This window comes from Xenopus laevis, chromosome 8L (genome assembly GCF_017654675.1).
Source record: "Xenopus laevis strain J_2021 chromosome 8L, Xenopus_laevis_v10.1, whole genome shotgun sequence".
Lineage (NCBI taxonomy): Eukaryota > Metazoa > Chordata > Amphibia > Anura > Pipidae > Xenopus > Xenopus laevis.
The window spans coordinates 2627853-2651592 of NC_054385.1; the positions used below are offsets into that span (position 1 = coordinate 2627853).

At 44.4% G+C, this 23740-nt stretch overlaps 1 protein-coding gene across 1 annotated transcript; it reads left to right on the forward strand.

The window, feature by feature from the left end:
* Nucleotides 1–1975: 1975 nt before the first annotated feature.
* Nucleotides 1976–7578, forward strand: glul.L (glutamate-ammonia ligase L homeolog). Its single transcript, NM_001089079.1, is given in 7 exon segments — nucleotides 1976–2026; nucleotides 3545–3723; nucleotides 4958–5119; nucleotides 5212–5358; nucleotides 5859–5986; nucleotides 6070–6269; nucleotides 6831–7578. Coding segments are annotated over 6 exon segments (1179 nt in total). The 5' UTR covers nucleotides 1976–2026; nucleotides 3545–3557; the 3' UTR covers nucleotides 7207–7578.
* The last annotated feature ends 16162 nt before the right edge of the window (nucleotides 7579–23740 follow it).

The window sequence follows — 23740 nt, forward strand, 5'->3', positions numbered from 1 at the left end:
TAATGTACCCCCTACTGTAAATGATAAGGATATTAGAAGTCACTGAGGGGTTGTTCTGTGACCATAGAAAGGCACAAGGCTGCAGGCTGAGTTATACAGGGAACTCTGAGTATCACTCATGTATTATAAGGGATAATGTACCCCCTACTGTAAATGATAAGGATATTAGAAGTCACTGAGGGGTTGTTCTGTGACCATATAAAGGCACGAGGCTGAGTATCAATCATGTATCATAAGGGATAACCCAGTAATGGGTTAATGAGGGACCATCTGGCTGCTGTGCGGCTTTTTGCACTTCAAATCACTGCAGACCACTTAATCAGTGCCTTGTCTTCATTAGCCGCTGTTGGGGCTTTTAACCATGTACATGTGACTGACTGGCCTTGGGCTTCTCCTGGATACACACAGCCCCTGTGTTTGAAGAGTCTTGGGGTGTCAGTCTAAAATGAGAGACTGTGTGGGAGCTTCACTAATATTCAGATACAGACCCAGATAAATATAGGAAGCTTTGTACTTTTGAAAAATGAAATTATACTTATGGATGGATGGGGTTTATTTCCCCTTTAAAGCATCTCGTGTTTGCCCTCAGATGCTGATTAATGGGGTGTTGTACACATAAAGTATAAGGGCAAAGTGTCAGCGATGCTCCCTATTCTGGAATTAAATTCTGTGGAAGGAATTCAGAACCTGTGTCCCCACAGGTAAACTTCGGTTTGGCAGAGCTATCCACCCCCCTACACCCCCATATCATCATTAGTATAGCCCCAGGCACCAGTATTACATTGCCCAACTCTACTGGCATGTTTGTGGTTAAGGCAAAGCTCTCAATCCATTTTATACAGAGATCTTACGGACATGATGGGGTTAATGCAATGCTTTGAATCCATGTTCTGCAGTGATCTTACGGACATGTCTGGGGTTAATGCAATGCTTTGAATGTCGATTGTGCGAGACCAACATAAACTTGCAACGTGTGGGGGAAAGGTTATAACGTCCTGCTGGGTTTGTACAGTAGTCTTACAACAGGACCCCAAGAGCAGCATCACAGAGCCCATCAGCTTATTGAGTAGGGTTTAGTGATAGATGGATTTCTGATACCTTCATTGCCCAATCACAGAGAAGGCGGCCCACGTTAGTGCAACACCTGATCCCGACACGGGGACGGAAGCTGCCACATGGATTCTGTAAATACAACACAACCAGTTAAGCTCTGTCTATTTGTCTCTTAGAGACACATCCTGGAACCAGGTCTAAGCAGCTTGTCACTGCAGGGTGCAGGGAGTTGTTATGTTTTTCCCCATTTATATACAGATACATAATGCCATGGCCCCGTCCCATTAAATGAATCTATTATGGGGGACAATGCACTCATTTATATCAGAGAATCTCTATAAATTCATATCCCTCTAATTCACCTGACTGCAATGCATTCTGGGGGGAATCATGTGCTACTATGCTGTGTACAACAGCTGTGGGGAGTTGTAGTTCACAAACAGATGGATGAATAGAGAAATACACATTTCGCAGGGACTTCTACACTCAGCAGTACCCTAACAGAAATACCTTTAGAACAAAAAAAAAATGCCTGTGCACCCTAATTCATTATCATAAATAATTACCCACAATGCTGTGGGTCTACGTTAGTAAATACCCCTCAAAACTCCTATACTTAAAGTCAGACCGTTACAGGAATGTAACAGACACAGCAGCAAATAGAAGGTCTCTACTTCCGATCTGAGCTCTTAAAATTAAAGCAAAACAGTCGGGAGGCTTTGCTTTCCCTTTACAAAGCTGACGCAACGTCTGCAAGTAACTTTCTGAGCGAGAGAACACTGGGCGTGACCCAAAGTCCTTGCACGTCAGCGGCCCCGCCCCTGTTACACACGCGTTGCATCAGTGGAGAAGGGGCGTGGCTGCAACTCCGACTATAAAACGTGGCGGAGCGCCGGGGAAAAGTTCTCAGTGGGTGTTTGTCAACAAACTTGCTGAGGAAACGAAGATCGGGGCTTCTTCCCTTGCTCATAAGGTACGAGGGGCTGAGGATGGAGCAGGGGGTGGGGTGAGGGCACATGGCATTAAGTTGTAAAGGGTCACTTTAAGGATATTTAAATTTTTTTTTTGCTTTCCCATCACTGCTCTGCCAATAGGTGTCTACTTACAACTATCGCTGTCTTTTCTTTGTTTCTTATTGTGCCCTTTAATTTGGGTAAATTAGTGACCCTTTAACTTCTTATAAACTCCCTGCAGCGCTTTAGTTTGAGGATGGAGCAAGGGGTCACTCTTTTCACTCCTGGGATGAAGTCCTATGGGATTGCCCCTTTTGTAAAATACAAAATTGTCAGGTGTCTGTACCCCTTATTTGCTTCAGGATAAATTTGGGGTACAATGGAGTTCTAGGGGTAAAATTGAAACTGATTTGTCTTTAAGGGAAGAAAAACTGGTAGCATTGTTTTCTGAGTCTCTAGTCTTATTTACCCCCCCAAACAGGCTCTTTGTCCTGGTCACTAATAATTATTCCCCCTCCCTTTGAAGAAAAACAAGTGAGATGCTCCCTCCCCCCAAAGAACTGACCATTGACTTGTCACTACAATTGTTAAACTGGTTGTTTCCAGTTCCCTGTGTTGTTTTTCTGCTCCTGCTGGCAGTTGGGCAGAATGGTCTTTGTATCACATGGTTTATCTCCACTCACAGCATGGGCTTTAACTAGATCCTCCACTGTTTCCTTTAAGGCTTCGGGGGGGGGGGGGGGGGGGTTTAAACAGCCGGGCAGACTCCATTTCCATAATTATTCCCTTTACGCATAACTAGAACCACTGACTATCTAATATATGGATATCCGGAAGCTGATATCCATCAAGGCAGCACAATGTTTGGGTTTAGTTCCCCTTTAATTCAATTTCATTGCTGGCTTAATTGGCATTAACATCAGTTGACTGCACCATGTGACCCTTTGTGAGGAGACGTCCAGTCGATCTGTTCTCCTAAATAAACTTAAATTTACCCGTTCCATGGAATCTGCATAAAAAACATAATCTTTGTGCATGTCGAGGCTGCTGGGATTTGTAGTTGTCTCAATTGTTGGTTAAATTATCTGTAATCCCGAGAATACACCACTAGTAGATGTGGCTGGGATGTATTGTAGTTAACTTTTAATTCACCAGTTATTTCTGGACAAAAGATTCTTTTCTGATGGAGCATGCTGGGAAATGTAGTCCAGTGTGACTAATATGCCCCTGAAGCCTTTAAGAGGAGTCTCATTGGCTTCTACAGATCCAGGCTTTACAGAATGGGCTGAAACTGGGTTATAGTTGAAACATGACGTTTTTGGCACAAGTTAAAGGGATCCAGCAGGGAGGAAACTTTTTTTTTTTTTTTTTTTTTTTTTTTTCGAAACTGCAACAGATCTGTATAAATCCTTAGTCTGCCCCTCAGTCTTGGAGTAAAAATTAACAGGGTAAATTTAGTGCGTTCAGACATGGATCTGTACTGCTGGGAGTTGCTGAGTTATCCCCCCCCTCATTCAGATCTAACGTTTCTCTTCCAGATCAGCTGCCGCCATGTCCGTCTCCCACAGTTCGAGACTCAACAAGGGGGTGAGGGAACAGTACATGAAACTGCCCCAAGGAGAAAAGGTCCAGGTCACCTACGTGTGGATCGACGGCACCGGGGAAGGAGTGAGGTGCAAAACCAGGACTCTGGATCAGGAACCCAAAACCATAGATGGTAAGCTCTCAAACCAGGGGCTGAATGAAGTCTCTGCCACTCCCTTGCTAAACTGGTATCGACCCTTTCTTGAAACTGTTTACTGTATCTGCCATCACCACTGGTTTAGGGAGTTAATCCTGCAAATTGACATTCCCACTGAAACGCTCTATTCTCTTTATTACCCCAGTTTGCTCTCTCTCTGCCTCCTAATTGCCTCATTTTACTGCCCCTCCCCATGTTATCCCTTACAATAGACCTACATGCAGAGTGTCTGGTTTCAATCATGGAATGCGACTTGCAAGACCTGTAGTTCACTGTCCAAAACTGTTACACAAATAAAGCCACAAAGACCTCAAAATTACCCCACCCACTGATAACTAAGCTGCTCTTATTTACAGGTTTAGGGGTGACCCCAGTTTCTATATATCTGTAACCTTGTTATGAGCTAAGGGGGCCCAGTCTGAAGGCCAGTTAGGGGGAGATTTGGGGTGAGTGCTTATTTGTACCCTGGGTACCCCTGGAACTATAGCAGGGTGACACCCCAATGTTTCTATATATCTGTAACCTTGTTATGAGCTAAGGGGGCCCAGTCTGAAGGTCAGTTAGGGGGAGATTTGGGGTGAGAGATTATTTGTACCCTGGGTACCCCTGGAACTATAGCAGGGTGACTGTAACCCCAATGTTTCTATATATCTGTAACCTTGTTATGAGCTAAGGGGGCCCAGCCTGAAGGTCAGTTAGGGGGAGATTTGGGCTGAGTGCTTATTTGTACCCTGGGTACCCCTGGAACTATAGCAGGGTGACTGTTACCCCAATGTTTCTATATATCTGTAACCTTGTTATGAGCTAAGGGGGCCCAGCCTGAAGGTCAGTTAGGGGGAGATTTGGGCTGAGTGTTTATTTGTGCCCTGGGTACCCCTGGAACTATAGCAGGGTGACTGTTACCCCAATGTTTCTATATATCTGTAACCTTGTTATGAGCTAAGGGGGCCCAGCCTGAAGGTCAGTTAGGGGGAGATTTGGGGTGAGTGATTATTTGTACCCTGGGTACCCCTGGAACTATAGCAGGGTGACACCCCAATGTTTCTATATATCTGTAACCTTGTTATGAGCTAAGGGGGCCCAGCCTGAAGGTCAGTTAGGGGGAGATTTGGGCTGAGTGTTTATTTGTGCCCTGGGTACCCCTAGAAACTAGATCTGTTGGGGGGTGATGGGAGTTGCTAAACCCCCCAATGTTTTCTCCCTATTTCAGAAATCCCAGAATGGAACTTCGATGGATCCAGTACTCACCAAGCAGAAGGCTCAAACAGTGACATGTATCTCATCCCAGTCCAGATGTTCAGAGACCCATTCTGCCTGGACCCCAATAAACTGGTTATGTGTGAAGTCTTGAAATACAACCGCAAGTCTGCAGGTGAGGTCCCCTGTGTGCTGATGTCTCCATTGTGAGCAGCAGTCCTGTGTTGCTTTATGGCAGAGATTTTGACTTTCTTTTCACCCCTCCAGAGACCAACCTGAGACACACATGCAAGAAGATCATGGAGATGGTGAATGACCACCGCCCGTGGTTTGGAATGGAGCAGGAATACACCTTGCTGGGCATTAATGGGCACCCGTATGGCTGGCCAGAAAATGGTTTCCCAGGGCCACAAGGTAAAAACTTGACTCTGTTCAGCTTTCTGTCTGTCTCCCCGTGAACAAGAGACGCCATATAATGGCTAATGAGTTGCCATCTGTCTCCTGTGCCTCGTTTGCACTCATTAGCGGCTGATGGTGCTTTTAGCTGAGGACATGTGACTGCTTCCAGCATGAACAGCCTCTCAATCAACTGACAGTCGGCATCAGCCCTTTCTCCCTTGATATTAACGCTTTATTGTTGGCGACGAGCGAATCTGTCCCGTTTAACTTCGCCGACAAAATTTGCCAAGCTGCGGAAAAAACTAGCGAAGTCAATGGGTGTTTTTTACGTGTGACCATTTTTATCTCTCCAAATGCATTAGAGGCAATACCCATTTTTGCTTTTCTCAGCGAATTTTCGCTGCAGGTTCGCATAAAAATTTTTTGCTGAGAATCCATGGCTGGCGAAAAACTATGCTCATCATTATTCATTGTCTTAGGCATTTGTCTCATGTGTATCCTGTTTTTACCCGAAGGTCCCTATTACTGCGGCGTTGGAGCGGACAAGGTGTATGGCCGGGATGTGGTAGAGTCGCATTATAAGGCCTGTCTGTACGCTGGCATTAAAATCTGTGGCACCAACGCAGAAGTCATGCCCTCGCAGGTACCCCTTTTTATATACCCGGAGTGGTGCTCGGGTGTAACCCAAAATCTCAAATGTTTTAACGCCCTGTTTCCCTCTCTCAGTGGGAGTTCCAAGTGGGTCCGTGCGAAGGTATCGACATGGGGGACCACCTGTGGATGGCCAGGTTCATCCTTCATCGGGTCTGTGAAGACTTTGGGGTGGTGGCGACTCTGGACCCCAAACCCATGACCGGAAACTGGAACGGAGCCGGGTGCCACACCAACTACAGCACGGAGAGCATGAGGGTGGAAGGAGGACTCAAGTGAGTGAATGTTCTGTTGGCTTCTATATAATCTGTCCAAACAATATGGCAGCTCCCAGCTACAGGCAAACTTCTGACTTTTAGCGGCACATTTAACAAGGGTCGAATTTTAAATTCATGTGTTTTTAAACTCCCAAATAAAATCAAAATTTCATTAGTCAAAATGTATTAATAAAATCACTTTTTTTTTTTTTTTTTTTTTTTTTTTTTTTAAAACTCTGACGAATTGAAGGACCCGAAACGGCTTATAGAATTCAATCAAACTCGATTTCGAGGTTTTTCTCAGAATAAAAAAAAAAACCTTGAATGTCAGGAAGGCTGCAAATATCTCCAAATTGATCTCTGGATCTCACCCATTGACGTAAACCGGCAGGTTTTAGGCGGCAAATAGTCAAATTCGAATTCTTAAGGGCCAGAGTTTGAAATTTAAAAAAAAAAAAAAAAAAAAAAAAAAATCTAGAGTTTGGATAACTACCTAGTCTTATAACTGTTTTGAACATAAAAAAATTTGAATTTTCAACATGACCCTTAATAAATCTGCCCCTTATTCTTTCACCCCAGACACATTGAAGATGCCATAGAGAAGCTGGGGAAGAGACACGACTACCACATCTGCGTCTACGACCCGCGGGGAGGGAAAGACAACTCCCGGAGACTCACCGGCCAACACGAGACGTCGAGTATTCACGAGTTCTCGGCCGGCGTGGCCAACCGGGGCGCCAGTATCCGCATCCCGCGTCAGGTGGGCCAGGAAGGCTACGGCTACTTTGAAGACCGACGGCCGGCAGCCAACTGCGACCCCTACGCAGTAACCGAGGCGCTGGTCAGGACCACCATCCTGAACGAAACCGGCAGCGAGACCAAAGACTATAAGAACGGAGCTGGATTCTCCCGGGCAATCGGTATGGCATCTCCCCGAGACGCCGCTGTGTTTTAACCCGTTAGTCTCCCGACACTACTTGAATTCTTGTGAAGTAAAAATTCCTTTGGAAAGGAGGGGCATTCCTAGAACCAGAGACCGTAACATGGTTTCTCCCGTGTTATCTGCCGAGATGGAGGGCCAATTTGGGCATGGGGGGGGGGGGGTTGCACAGATTTTATAGGATAAGAACAAAGCAAGTGACCTGCTGAAATGTGGCCAGTGCCAAGTGATTCCTTCAGTTGATCCCTTTTGGGGAGGGCAGAATTGTTAATTGGCTCCTCTTGGAGCTCGGGCTTTATATAAAACGACTGATAGGGTCTTGTACCCGCCATATGACTGTATTCCATTGTATTGTTTTTACTGTCTAATAAAAATTTTAAACTTTAAATAATTTGATTTTTTGGGGGGGTGAAATATGGTAGCGCCCACCTATTACATTCTAATATACTGACAGGAATGTCCTGGATACACTAAATTCTTATCCTCTTCCTCCTTTCAGTCCTGATCCTCACCCTTTACTTCTACCTAGGGTTGCCACCTTTTCTGGGGGAAAAAATACCTGCCTTCCTTTTTTCCTTTTTAATAACATTGGGATCAGCAATCATTTTTAACGGCAAAGCTGGTAAAATACCGGCAAGGTGGCAACCCTACTTCTACCTCCTCGCCTGCCTCTACCTGTCCAATACATGCATTACCTTTAATGGACGCATAAATACAGGGAAAGAATGTTCTGGGCACACAATAAGCTATACCCTCATTCTGTACTGTCTAAGGGAATCAATATGTCACCTCCTCCTCCCATATGTATAAATACAAATATACAGAGAAGGAATGTTCTGGGCACACAATAAGCTATACCCTCATTCTGTACTGTCTAAGGGAATCAATATGGCACCTCCTCCTCCCATATGTATAAATACAAATATACAGAGAAGGAATGTTCTGGGCACACAATAAGCTATACCCTCATACTGTACTGTCTAAGGGAATCAATATGTCACCTCCTCCTCCCATATGTATAAATACAAATATACAGAGAAGGAATGTTCTGGGCACACAATAAGCTATACCCTCATTCTGTACTGTCTAAGGGAATCAATATGTCACCTCCTCCTCCCATATGTATAAATACAAATATACAGAGAAGGAATGTTCTGGGCACACAATAAACTATACCCTCATACTGTACTGTCTAAGGGAATCAATATGGCACCTCCTCCTCCCATATGTATAAATACAAATATACAGAGAAGGAATGTTCTGGGCACACAATAAGCTATACCCTCATACTGTACTGTCTAAGGGAATCAATATGGCACCTCCTCCCATATGTATAAATACAAATATACAGAGAAGGAATGTTCTGGGCACACAATAAACTATACCCTCATACTGTACTGTCTAAGGGAAACAATATGAATGAATAAATACATTTTATTTTTAGAATTTTCTCTTGACAAGTACTAGATAAATCTGGACTTCCTGCTGGGGAAAACACAATAAATAGTCCTGTCTGGTTACACAGAAAGGGAGAACAACAAGACTTAAGGCCTTTATCAAGGGCTACACCCATAATTCCCTCCCTTATCTGCCTTTATCTGACCTTTCTGTGTAACCACAGATGAGACTGAGCAACAATGACTCTTCTCTCAGCTCAACAAAAACTTGTCTTTTTAGAAACAGAGGCAGGTTGTTGGGATCATTTATCATGGGCACATGCAACTTTTCTGTACAAATATATCCCAACACAATAGCCGGTGTTTTCCCAGTGATCAATTAAAGTTCTGTCTAAAAGCAACATTCCCTGTTAATAAATGCACCTCGGGTTCTGACTACTCAAGCAATGTAGCAGCAACACGCAATCTGAGGGGCTGCTGTAAGTTGCCATAGACACTCACGATTTATTGGGCTGGAGGGGAGCTGTTTAGGCCTGTGAGTAGGGTTGCCACCTGACCGGTATTTTACAGGCCTGGCCAGTAGAAATTATGTTATTAATAGGGAATAAAGATAAATATATAGGAAGGTCAGTGATCCCAATGTTATTAATAGGGAATAAAGATAAATATATAGGAAGGTCAGTGATCCCAATGTTATTAATAGGGAATAAAGATAAATATATAGGAAGGTCAGTGATCCCAATGTTATTAATAGGGAATAAGATAAAATATTTAGGAAGGTCAGTGATCCCAATGTTATTAATAGGGAATAAAGATAAATAATTTAGGAAGGTCAGTGATCCAATGTTATTAATAGGGAATAAAGATAAATATATAGGAAGGTCAGTGATCCCAATGTTATTAATAGGGAATAAAGATAAATATATAGGAAGGTCAGTGATCCCAATGTTATTAATAGGGAATAAAGATAAATATATAGGAAGGTCAGTGATCCCAATGTTATTAATAGGGAATAAAGATAAATATATAGGAAGGTCAGTGATCCCAATGTTATTAATAGGGAATAAAGATAAATATATAGGAAGGTCAGTGATCCCAATGTTATTAATAGGGAATAAAGATAAATATTTAGGAAGGTCAGTGATCCCAATGTTATAATAGGGAATAAAGATAAATATATAGGAAGGTCAGTGATCCCAATGTTATTAATAGGGAATAAGATAAATATATAGGAAGGTCAGTGATCCCAATGTTATTAATAGGGAATAAAGATAAATATATAGGAAGGTCAGTGATCCCAATGTTATTAATAGGGAATAAAGATAAATATATAGGAAGGCCAGTGATCCCAATGTTATTAATAGGGAATAAAGATAAATATATAGGAAGGCCGGTATTTGTTTCCGGAAAAGGTGGCAACCCTACCTGTGAGTGGCGGTTTGGGTCTCTTATGTATCAGAAACACAAGGGCCTATCTATAGATTGTGAGCTCTTTACAGTCGTGACAGTGACTGTTATTGACCACTAGGGGGCACTCTAGCTCCAATATCCAGTTGGACAAGGAGCAGCAGCTCAGGTCTCTAGGGCAGAGGGGAAGGTACAGCCGGGTATCTGGGGCTAATTGTGGGGCCCAATCAGGGGTGTAACTGCAGAGGAAGCAGACCCAGCGGCTGCAGGGAGACCCAGGAGACATAGGGTCCCCATGAGGCCCTAATTAAAAGTAATTTCAGTAATTTTAGTGTAAAATAGGACAACTTCTGCATATGTTGGGGGCCCTAAAATGAATTTGCTGTGGGGCCCAGTAACATCTAGTTATGCCAGGGGCCCAACTGAAATAGAAATCAAAGAGAAAGTGTCACAAAGCTGTCGTTTTATTTTACCTCCCATAATCCTCCAACTAGAAAGAGGGTGCTGTTCTGGGGATTAGATGGCTTTTCAGCATTTGGGCCTGCTGGGAATGATGGGAGATGTAGTCTAAGAACATCTGGAGGACTGAATCAGCCACTTGTGGTTAAAATGTAAGTGTATCTTCTCATTATGTTGATTAAGGATGGATTGTAAGCCTTTGAGCCACAGCTAAATTCCTGCCCCCCAAAAACAGTGCAGGATCAGGTTGTGGGCTTGTCAGAAAAGCCAATTAGCACTGATGAGCTATGTCAATGGAACAGAACGGGACCTATAATAGGAAAGGGTGCGGAATAACCTGCTGGACCTGATCGGCCAGGACGGGGCTGTGTACAAGGGAGCAGAGGACAGGGATTCATTGTGTGGGGATTAGAGTCGGGGGTACAAAGTTCATCCCACTCACCAATGAGATCTGAGACTGCAGTGTAACTGCCAGGTTGATGTAACATTATTCTATATTATGATATATCCATCAACTAATGTCATACATTATATATATATTTATTTATTGCCACTAGTGGGAGCAACAAGGGACAGCGAGGGCTGAGAATCCTCTTTGCAGTTCCAGCAAGTCACCACTAGGGGCAGAAGTAAAGTGTCTGAAATTGCTCCAAACTGCTGCGCTGGGGATCATGGGACTTGTAGTTGGGAAACAGCTCTACATTGTGTCGATTCAGCGATGTGGCTACTGGTTTACTTTGCTGCCCACTGAGCTCAAACCCCTGGGTCTAATAAATACTCGCCCCCCATGTGCCAATCAGACACGAAATACTATGAATTAACTCTTTGCTTGCTGCTCGTGTGGATGTTCAGCTCTGTGTGTCATACAAGTAAGAGTTGCCATATTGATTCCCTTCTCCAGATAGTTTATGGGTGGGAGCTGCCATACTTTGTTGTAGAACAAATAGAATGTGGACTTTCCCTGTGGCACCTGGGAATTTACACAAGCAGTTCTACTTGGGGCCCTTTCTGACGCTCACTGTGGAAGTCTCGTAGGAACTAGGAAGTGCTGAATCCCTCTGCTACAGACACAGGATTTCTTTACAGCACTGCAGTAATATAAAGTCGTCCTGGGACCACCACTAGGGGGACAGGAATAAGCCGGGTTGAATAGCCAGGGATAGTGAGGGCTAGGAGTGGGCATCATGGACACTACCTGGTGGCTTTCCAAGCCCAAGACATTCCCTGGCCCACCAGCGTCAAACTTGGAGGGGGGGGGGTCCGGAGCCCACTGGGTTTGCCACAAACCCCCTGGGCACACCAGCTGCAATCCCCCCTAATTCTACATTATTTGATCTTGTTGTGGCCTGGGGACTGGGTGGAGATAGAGGTGCAGCACCCAGAATGGGGGGGACCAGGTCCGAGTCGGTGGGACCCATTGGGTTTTCCTAGTGTCCCGCCAGCTCAGTCCAACCCTGTGTTCTACTCCTAGTGGTATCTTGCTGGGATTGCAGGGAAACCTAGAGCCCCTATTGCTTCTGGCTATTCACCGTCAGTATCACATTGGGCCCCCTAGGGCCCTTCAAAGAACCTGGGATCAGGGGCCACACACATTCATGGCAAAATGGAATGACACCTACACTTGTGGGTAACAGGCCGAGCCCATGGATAGAAATGAAAAAAATGCAATGTTTTTAAATCCCTATTTTTGTCCGTGTTACTATGGAAACCTCATGCAAGATTGTTTTTTCCTTTTACCCTATTTACCAAACTCATACAAATACTCACCTTTAAATGTGCCCAGAAATAATCTCCTCAATATCAATACTCAGCCCCATATAACCCGAACCTCTTCATCTAATATTTGTCTTTTCATCTTTTCACAATCTCAGCAATTCTTTATGCAAATCAATTCTGCTCAGGAAGTGACAGGCGCAAGAGGCAATTACTTCCCCCCCAATATATATTGTATGGTCAGAGACAGACATTTCTCCTAACAGCAATTGCGGAACTGAGTAACTGTATCCAACACAGTCTGGTAATTCTGTTATGTAACTGTCAGCAGAGAAGCACAGAGGAAAGTGAATAATCAGTAACCAGGACTCCCACATCCCAGAACTTCCTCCTCCAACTGCCAACACATCAGAAACAAGAGAATCTTATCAATGTTACTGAATGTACTTCAGGTATAGTAGGGAGAGATGGTGCCTATAGTAACAGTGGATAATAGTCTCTGGGAAGGGAGTGTGACTGTGGGATAGCAGGTATAGTAGGGAGAGATGGTGCCTATAGTAACAGTGGGATAATAGTCTCTGGGAAGGGAGTGTGACTGTGGGATAGCAGGTATAGTAGGGAGAGATGGTGCCTATAGTAACAGTGGGATAATAGTCTCTGGGAAGGGAGTGTGACTGTGGGATAGTAGGTATAGTAGGGAGAGATGGTGTCTATAGTAACAGTGGATAATAGTCTCTGGGAAGGGAGTGTGACTGTGGGATAGCAGGTATAGTAGGGAGAGATGGTGCCTATAGTAACAGTAGATAATAGTCTCTGGGAAGGGAGTGTGACTGTGGGATAGCAGGTATAGTAGGGAGAGATGGTGTCTATAGTAACAGTAGATAATAGTCTCTGGGAAGGGAGTGTGACTGTGGGATAGCAGGTATAGTAGGGAGAGATGGTGCCTATAGTAACAGTGGGATAATAGTCTCTGGGAAGGGAGTGTGACTGTGGGATAGCAGGTATAGTAGGGAGAGATGGTGTCTATAGTAACAGTGGATAATAGTCTCTGGGAAGGGAGTGTGACTGTGGGATAGCAGGTATAGTAGGGAGAGATGTGTCTATAGTAACAGTGGATAATAGTCTCTGGGAAGGGAGTGTGACTGTGGGATAGCAGGTATAGTAGGGAGAGATGGTGTCTATAGTAACAGTGGATAATAGTCTCTGGGAAGGGAGTGTGACTGTGTTATAGCAGGTATAGTAGGGAGAGATGGTGCCTATAGTAACAGTGGATAATAGTCTCTGGGAAGGGAGTGTGACTGTGGGATAGCAGGTATAGTAGGGAGAGATGGTGCCTATAGTAACAGTGGATAATAGTCTCTGGGAAGGGAGTGTGACTGTGGGATAGCAGGTATAGTAGGGAGAGATGGTGCCTATAGTAACAGTGGATAATAGTCTCTGGGAAGGGAGTGTGACTGTGGGATAGCAGGTATAGTAGGGAGAGATGGTGCCTATAGTAACAGTGGGATAATAGTCTCTGGGAAGGGAGTGTGAGTGTGGGTTAGCAGGTATAGTAGGGAGAGATGGTGCCTATAGTAACAGTAGATAATAGTCTCTGGGAAGGGAGTGTGACTGTGGGATAGCAGGTATAGTAGGGAGAGATGGTGTCTATAGTAACAGTGGATAATAGTCTCTGGGAAGGGAGTGTGACTGTGTTATAGCAGGTATAGTAGGGAGAGATGGTGCCTATAGTAACAGTGGATAATAGTCTCTGGAAGGGAGTGTGACTGTGGGATAGCAGGTATAGTAGGGAGAGATGGTGTCTATAGTAACAGTGGGATAATAGTCTCTGGGAAGGGAGTGTGACTGTGGGATAGTAGGTATAGTAGGGAGAGATGGTGTCTATAGTAACAGTGGATAATAGTCTCTGGGAAGGGAGTGTGACTGTGGGATAGCAGGTATAGTAGGGAGAGATGGTGCCTATAGTAACAGTGGGATAATAGTCTCTGGGAAGGGAGTGTGACTGTGGGATAGCAGGTATAGTAGGGAGAGATGGTGCCTATAGTAACAGTGGGATAATAGTCTCTGGGAAGGGAGTGTGACTGTGGGATAGTAGGTATAGTAGGGAGAGATGGTGTCTATAGTAACAGTGGATAATAGTCTCTGGGAAGGGAGTGTGACTGTGGGATAGCAGGTATAGTAGGGAGAGATGGTGCCTATAGTAACAGTGGATAATAGTCTCTGGGAAGGGAGTGTGACTGTGGGATAGCAGGTATAGTAGGGAGAGATGGTGCCTATAGTAACAGTGGATAATAGTCTCTGGGAAGGGAGTGTGACTGTGGGATAGCAGATATAGTAGGGAGAGATGGTGCCTATAGTAACAGTGGATAATAGTCTCTGGGAAGGGAGTGTGACTGTGGGATAGCAGGTATAGTAGGGAGAGATGGTGTCTATAGTAACAGTGGATAATAGTCTCTGGGAAGGGAGTGTGACTGTGGGATAGCAGGTATAGTAGGGAGAGATGGTGCCTATAGTAACAGTAGATAATAGTCTCTGGGAAGGGAGTGTGACTGTGGGGATAGCAGGTATAGTAGGGAGAGATGGTGTCTATAGTAACAGTAGATAATAGTCTCTGGGAAGGGAGTGTGACTGTGGGATAGCAGGTATAGTAGGGAGAGATGGTGCCTATAGTAACAGTGGGATAATAGTCTCTGGGAAGGGAGTGTGACTGTGGGATAGCAGGTATAGTAGGGAGAGATGGTGTCTATACTAACAGTGGATAATAGTCTCTGGGAAGGGAGTGTGACTGTGGGATAGCAGGTATAGTAGGGAGAGATGTGTCTATAGTAACAGTGGATAATAGTCTCTGGGAAGGGAGTGTGACTGTGGGATAGCAGGTATAGTAGGGAGAGATGGTGTCTATAGTAACAGTGGATAATAGTCTCTGGGAAGGGAGTGTGACTGTGTTATAGCAGGTATAGTAGGGAGAGATGGTGCCTATAGTAACAGTGGATAATAGTCTCTGGGAAGGGAGTGTGACTGTGGGATAGCAGGTATAGTAGGGAGAGATGGTGCCTATAGTAACAGTGGATAATAGTCTCTGGGAAGGGAGTGTGACTGTGGGATAGCAGGTATAGTAGGGAGAGATGGTGCCTATAGTAACAGTGGATAATAGTCTCTGGGAAGGGAGTGTGACTGTGGGATAGCAGGTATAGTAGGGAGAGATGGTGCCTATAGTAACAGTGGGATAATAGTCTCTGGGAAGGGAGTGTGATGTGGGTTAGCAGGTATAGTAGGGAGAGATGGTGCTATAGTAACAGTGATAATAGTCTCTGGAAGGAGTGTGACTGTGGATAGCAGGTATAGTAGGGAGAGATGGTGTCTATAGTAACAGTGGATAATAGTCTCTGGAAGGGAGTGTGACTGTGATGCAGGTATAGTAGGGAGAGATGGTGCCTATAGTAACAGTGGATAATAGTCTCTGGGAAGGGAGTGTGACTGTGGATAGCAGGTATAGTAGGAGAGATGGTGCTATAGTAACAGTGGTAATAGTTTCTGGGAAGGGAGGTGACTGTGGGATAGCAGGTATAGTAGGGGAGATGGTGCTATAGTAACAGTGGATAATAGTCTCTGGGAAGGAGTGTGACTGTGGGATAGCAGGTATAGTAGGGAGAGATGGTGCCTATAGTAACAGTGGATAATAGTCTCTGGGAAGGGAGTGTGACTGTGGGATAGCAGGTATAGTAGGGAGAGATGTGCCTATAGTAACAGTGGATAATAGTCTCTGGGAAGGGAGTGTGACTGTGGGATAGCAGGTATAGTAGGGAGAGATGGTGTCTATAGTAACAGTGATAATAGTCTCTGGGAAGGGAGTGTGACTGTGGGATAGCAGGTATAGTAGGGGAGATGGTGCCTATAGTAACAGTGGATAATAGTCTCTGGGAAGGGAGTGTGACTGTGGGATAGCAGGTATAGTAGGGAGAGATGGAGCCTATAGTAACAGTGGATAATAGTCTCTGGAAGGGAGTGTGACTGTGGGATAGCAGGTATAGTAGGGAGAGATGGTGTCTATAGTAACAGTGGATAATAGTCTCTGGGAAGGGAGTGTGACTGTGGGATAGCAGGTATAGTAGGGAGAGATGGTGATACAGTAAAGGATAATAAGGTGGACTCTTGGAGGGTTGTGAACTGTATGTTATAGAAGGCTATTATAGAGAATTTTCTTGGTCTTATTATTGATAATTATTTTTTTAAATGATTGTCTGCCTTGATCTTTCCAGTTCAAATGGGGTCACTGACATACTCCAAACTGTCCTTTTTGGAGGGAAGTCCTTTTGACAGTCAAGCAGTCTATTTGTATGGAAAGTCTTTTTCCTTAAGTCAATTAGCACAAAAAGAGGAATGGTGTCTACATTGTGGAAGTAGGAACAATAAAGTTTTTTCCTATAAAACACCATGTTTGTCTCTGGAGGATGTGTAGGTGTCATTTTCTCTGTGGGATAGCAGGTATAGTAGGGAGAGATGGTGTCTATAGTAACAGTGGATAATAGTCTCTGGGAAGGGAGTGTGACTGTGGGATAGTAGGTATAGTAGGGAGAGATGGTGTCTATAGTAACAGTGGATAATAGTCTCTGGGAAGGGAGTGTGACTGTGGGATAGCAGTATAGTAGGGAGAGATGGTGCCTATAGTAACAGTGGATAATAGTCTCTGGGAAGGGAGCGTGACTGTGGGATAGCAGGTATAGTAGGGAGAGATGGTGCCTATAGTAACAGTGGATAATAGTCTCTGGGAAGGGAGTGTGACTGTGGGATAGAGGTATAGTAGGGAGAGATGGTGCCTATAGTAACAGTGGATAATAGTCTCTGGGAAGGGAGTGTGACTGTGGGATAGCAGGTATAGTAGGGAGAGATGGTGCCTATAGTAACAGTGGATAATAGTCTCTGGAAGGGAGTGTGACTGTGGGATAGCAGGTATAGTAGGGAGAGATGGTGCCTATAGTAACAGTGGATAATAGTCTCTGGGAAGGGAGTGTGACTGTGGGATAGCAGATATAGTAGGGAGAGATGGTGCCTATAGTAACAGTGGATAATAGTCTCTGGGAAGGGAGTGTGACTGTGGGATAGCAGGTATAGTAGGGAGAGATGGTGCTATAGTAACAGTGGATAATAGTCTCTGGGAAGGGAGTGTGACTGTGGATAGCAGGTATAGTAGGGAGAGATGGTGCCTATAGTAACAGTGATAATAGTCTCTGGGAAGGGAGTGTGACTGTGGGATAGCAGGTATAGTAGGGAGATGGTGTCTATAGTAACAGTGATAATAGTCTCTGGGAAGGGAGTGTGACTGTGGGATAGCAGGTATAGTAGGGAGAGATGGTGCTATAGTAACAGTGGATAATAGTCTCTGGGAAGGGAGTGTGACTGTGGGATAGCAGGTATAGTAGGGAGAGATGGTGTCTATAGCTAACAGTGGATAATAGTCTCTGGGAAGGGAGTGTGACTGTGGATAGCAGGTATAGTAGGGAGAGATGTGTCTATAGTAACAGTGGATAATAGTCTCTGGGAAGGAGTGTGACTGTGGATAGCAGGTATAGTAGGGAGAGATGGTGTCTATAGTAACAGTGGATAATAGTCTCTGGGAAGGGAGTGTGACTGTGGATAGCAGGTATAGTAGGGAGAGATGGTGCCTATAGTAACAGTGGATAATAGTCTCTGGGAAGGGAGTGTGACTGTGGATAGCAGGTATAGTAGGAGAGATGGTGCCTATAGTAACAGTGATAATAGTCTCTGGAAGGGATGTGACTGTGGATAGCAGGTATAGTAGGGAGAGATGTGCTATAGTAACAGTGGATAATAGTCTCTGGGAAGGGAGTGTGACTGTGGGATAGCAGGTATAGTAGGGAGAGATGGTCCTATAGTAACAGTGGATAATAGTCTCTGGGAAGGGAGTGTGACTGTGGTGTTAGCAGGTATAGTAGGGGAAGATGGTGCCTATAGTAACAGTAGATAATAGTCTCTGGGAAGGAGTGTGACTGTGGGATAGCAGGTATAGTAGGGAGAGATGGTGTCCTATAGTAACAGTGGATAATAGTCTCTGGGAAGGAGTGTGACTGTGTATAGCAGGTATAGTAGGGAGAGATGTGTGCCTATAGTAACAGTGGATAATAGTCTCTGGAAGGGAGTGTGACTGTGGGATAGCAGGTATAGTAGGGAGAGATGGTGTCTATAGTAACAGTGGATAATAGTCTCTGGGAAGGGAGTGTGACTGTGGGATAGCAGGTATAGTAGGGGGAGATGGTGCCTATAGTAACAGTGGATAATAGTCTCTGGGAAGGGAGTGTGACTGTGGGATAGCAGGTATAGTAGGGAGAGATGGAGCCTATAGTAACAGTGGATAATAGTCTCTGGGAAGGGAGTGTGACTGTGGGATAGCAGGTATAGTAGGGAGAGATGGTGTCTATAGTAACAGTGGATAATAGTCTCTGGGAAGGGAGTGTGACTGTGGGATAGCAGGTATAGTAGGGAGAGATGGTGGATACAGTAGAAAGGCCCATTAAACATTAAAGGGTAGGCGGGACCTCACTTTAAGAGGGTGTTTGACCTTTAAGTTAACTTTCAGTATGTTATAGAATGGCCTATTATAAGCAACTTTTCATTTGGTCTTCATTATTTATTATTTTTATTATTTTTTTAAATGATTTGCCTTCTGCCTTTGACTCTTTCCAGCTTTCAAATGGGGGTCACTGACATACCTCCCAACTGTCCCTTTTTCGGAGGGACAGTCCCTCTTTTGACAGCTCAACCCGCAGTCCCTCATTTGTACTGGAAAGTCCCTCTTTTCCTTAACGTCCAATTTCAGCACACAAAAGAGAATTGGTGTCTCTTAACCCAATTGGTAGGACAGTAGGAACAATAAAGTTTTTCTCCTATAAAGACCCACCCCCCCCTCCTCCCCTCATGTTTTTTTCTGTCCTACCTTAGGTAGGATGGTAGGATCGTCATTTTTTCTTTTCTTTTTTTCCGGCTCCAAGTGAGCCGTGGACGGGTAGGGAGCCAGCGAGTCTGGTGTTCCTTACAGGGGAGGATATAGCGCTGCAGTTTCTTGCCCCTTGTGAGCAATTGCGGAGTTTTTTACCGGCAAGTCCGGTACTTCCGCATTCCAGGCGCAGTGACGTAATCACGCAGTCGGACGTTGCGTCTAACGTCATCACGCGCATACACGCTGGATAGCGCATATTTTACGCCAGCAGGAAGAGTTTAGCGCGGGACTCCAAAGGAGAGGCGCTTGCATTTGGGATTTGCTTCCTACTGTCAGCTGTGTGTGTATGCTGGGTCCTAAAAGCTGTATTTGCCTGGGATAAAGCCTAAGGTATGCTCACGTCCTCTCCTCTCTGTCTTTTTACTAGACATGGATTATTCTTAGCCCACAGTATATACCACAATGTATATGTGTTTGTGTTACAGATGTCTAGTCAAGAAACTTCTGGGAAAAGAAAGTCTAAGACAAGGCATTTGGTGTGCCGTGTATGTGATGTACCGTTACCAGATAATTATGAGAGAGGACGTTGTGAGGAATGTTTAGCAAAAACAGATGATGCACCTCAGCAAGAAGAAAGTTCTTTGTCATGGCTTAAAGATTTCCTCCAACAATCTTTTTCAGAGATTAAACAGTCTATTGCACAAAGAGATGTGGAGAAGTCTCCAGGATCCCTGGATGGGGCAGAGTATACAGTAATCGATGAAGTTTTTTCTTCTTCGGAAGAGGAAGAAACTGAGATGGCAGTATGCCAGACGGAATCAGTGTCTAAACTAATTAAGGCGGTTAGAACAGCTATTGAGGATCAGGAAGGAAGATCCTTGTGCCCAGAAAAGGAGAAAGGATGGACTCAGAGTAAACAAAGGGTTTTTCCACTTCATCCGGTAATTAAGGATCTCATTCAATTCGAATGGAAGAATCCGGATAAGGCTCCTGTAATTAGTAAAAGATTTAAGACACTGTTCCCAGTCAGTGATGAAGTTAAAGTATGGGAATTACCACCCAAAGTGGATGTTGCCGTTGGACGCCTATCTAAAAGAACCACAATTCCTGTGGAGGATGGGTCCGGTCTTAAAGACGTAATGGACCGTAAGGCGGAGTGTTCTCTTAGAAGAATATATTCCACTTCATCAAATCAGTGCAAGCCTCTTATTGCAGCATCTGAGGTGTCCAGAGCTCTCAGGAACTGGGTAGTCCAGTTGGAAGAGGATATGCAAAGTAAAATCTCTAGAGAGGACATGTTAAAAGAGATGAAGATAATCAAGGTTGCTTCAGAATTTCTATGTGATGCATCAATCGAAGCATTGAAACTTGCATCCAGAAATATGGCGCTAGCAACGACAGCTAGGCGTGCAGTATGGCTAAAACCCTGGAGGGCAGATTCGACCTCTAAGATAAATCTGTGCAACATGGATTTTGAACCAGGGCATTTATTTGGATCCAAGTTGGATAATCTCATGGAAAAACTCTCGGATGAAAAAGGAAAGTCTCTACCACAAGATAGAGATAGACGCAGTAGAAATTTCTTTTTTCGCAGGCAAAGAAGGTCTCCGCCCAGAACTCGTCAGTCAAGGTTCCAAGACAGCGAAAAGGAGAAAGATAGACCTCAATCATTCAGAGGTCAAGGAAGGGCCAGAACTACAAGAGGAAGATTCAGAGGTGTCCCAGGAGGACATCGTTTCTCCTCATGACGCCAGAAGACTAGAGGTGGGAGGCAGGCTAACTTTTTTCTTTCCTCAGTGGAAGTTATGGGTAACCGACCCCTGGGTCCTTCATTTAGTAAAAGAAGGATACAAGATAGAATTTCTAAGAAAACCACCTCATCAATTCTGCATTACCCAGAGAGCCTGTTCTCCTCAAAAACAGTTAGCACTGGAAGAATACGTGCTAAAATTTCTTCAGATGAGGGTGATAGAGGAAGTCCCATCTTTGGAAGAAGGTCTGGGAACATATTCCAGAATTTTTTAGTTCCAAAACCAAACGGAACTTTTCGTATGATAGTCGATCTACGACAATTAAACAGATTCATAAGAAAGAAGCATTTTCGGATGGAGTCTATAAGATCAGTCATACAGATCTTGGAAGAAGGGGATTTTTTGGCCACTCTGGATTTAAGAGATGCATATTTGCACCTCCCAATTTTTCCAAAGCACAGGAAGTTTTTAAGAGTGGCAGTGGTTGTCAACAATCAAGTCCGGCATTTTCAGTTTCGTGCCCTCCCCTTTGGAATAACCTCTGCTCCAAGGGTTTTCACAAAGGTAGTGGTAGCTGTAGTAGCGAGTCTCAGAGAAGAGGGGATCCATATTGTCCCGTATTTGGACGACTGGCTGATAAAATCCAGAACGGCTTCTTTGCTAACAATACACATTCGGAGAACACTCAAAGTCCTAGAGGCTCTAGGCTGGATAGTAAATTTCGAAAAGTCCTCCCTTTTTCCCGCAAGACAAAAACAATTTCTGGGTTTTGTTGTAGACACAGAGCATATGTCGATAAGACTGACAGACCAGAGGATTGTAGCCCTTCAGCTACAGATCAGGAAATGGCAATATCGCTCTCCAGTCTCTCTCCGTCAGATGATGAGGGTCTTGGGCCTTATGACAGCATCCATAGAAGCGGTTCCGTGGGCCCGTCTTCACATGAGATTGCTTCAACACGAGATACTATCCAGATGGGATCGGAACATAGCTACATTGGATTCAATGATCTTCATTCCGGAACCAGTATGGCATTCGATGGAGTGGTGGCTCCAGAAGGACAGACTGGAGAGAGGGAGATCAATAAGAGAACACAGCTGGCTCATTGTCACGACGGACGCCTCCAAATTCGGTTGGGGGGCTCATCTGGAATGTCGTACTGTCCAGGGGACCTGGGATCATGTAGAGAGCTCTCTCTCATCAAATTTCCGAGAGTTAAGGGCAGTATTCCAAGCTCTGAAGGCATTCCAGTCACAGATCAGAGGTTATGCTGTCATAGTCCAAACGGACAACAGTTCAGTAGTAGCCTACCTGAACAGACAAGGTGGCACAAGGTCCAGGATTCTCCTCACAGAGTCTTTAAAGATTCTCGATTGGGCAGAGACCAATCTTCTGGATATCAAGGCGATCCATATCAGGGGGAAGGACAATTTTCTGGCAGACAGGCTGAGCAGGGGAAAGGTTTGCCCAGGAGAATGGTCATTGAACCAGAAGGTCTTTCAGACGATTATCCACAGATGGGGTGTACCAGAGGTGGATTTAATGGCAACACGGCACAATGCAAAGACCTACAGTTTTTGCTCCCTGTACAGAGAGGACAACCCTTGGGTCCTGGATGCGTTCTCCATTCGGTGGAACTTCAGACTGGCGTATGTTTTTTCCTCCCATCCCCCTGATCGGCAGAGTCCTAAAGAAAATCAGAAGAGAACAAGCTTCGGTAATCGCAGTAATACCTTTCTGGCCGAAGAGGAGTTGGTTCTCAAGCCTGATGGAAATGTGTCACGGGGAGTATTGGATCCTCCCGATGAAGAAAGATCTACTGGAGCAGGGCCATCAGATTCACCAGGATCTACACAGGTGGAGGTTAACAGCTTGGAAGTTGATGGGCCCTTATTAGACAAATTAGGGCTGTCAAAGGAGGTAGTTAATACGTTACTACAATCAAGAAAACCTTCAACATCAAAAGTATATGCCAGGATTGTAAAAGCCTTTAAGAGATGGTGTGTTTCTCAGAAGCTTTGCTGGTCGGAGACTAACACTAGTCACATTTTGGAATTCCTACAGAAAGGTCTTGAGAACAATCTTAGACCAAATACTCTCAAAGTGCAAGTTTCCGCTTTGTCGGCTTGTTTAGGAATCAGGCTTTCTGGGAATCCTCTCATTAAAAGGTTTATAAAAGCTGCAGGAAAGCTCAGACCAACTGTTTTACATCCCATCCCACAGTGGGACTTAAATGTGGTCCTGGAAGGATTGTGTGGTTTTCCATTTGAACCATTGGAGAAAGTAGACTTAAAACATCTGTCGTTCAAGACACTGTTTCTCACAGCAATTACATCAGCCAAAAGAGTCAGTGAGCTTCAGGCGTTATCAGTGAAGGAACCTTATATAAGATTTTTTCAAGATTACGTCCTACTAAGAACAACACCTCATTTCAGACCAAAGGTAGCGTCTTGGTCCAATATAAATCAGGAAATTTGTTTACCTACATTCTTACCTACACCTTCGACGCCTGAAGAAGTTCGTTTACATTCATTAGATGTGGGAAGAATTCTCAAAGAATATATTAGGAGAACAAAGGAATTTAGAGTATCAGAAAGCTTGTTTATATCCTTTTGTGGAAATAACAAGGGAAAGACAGCTTCAAAATTATCTTTGGCTAGATGGATCAAAGATACCATTCAAACTTGTTACATTGCAGATGATCGTTCACCTCCAATATTTGTGAAGGCACATTCAACCCGAGCGATGGCTACATCTTGGGCAGAAAAATTCCTGGTTCCTATGGATCAGATATGCAGAGCGGCTTCTTGGTCAAGTCTCCACACTTTCTCTAAGCATTACAGACTAGACATAGAGGCTTCCCAGGA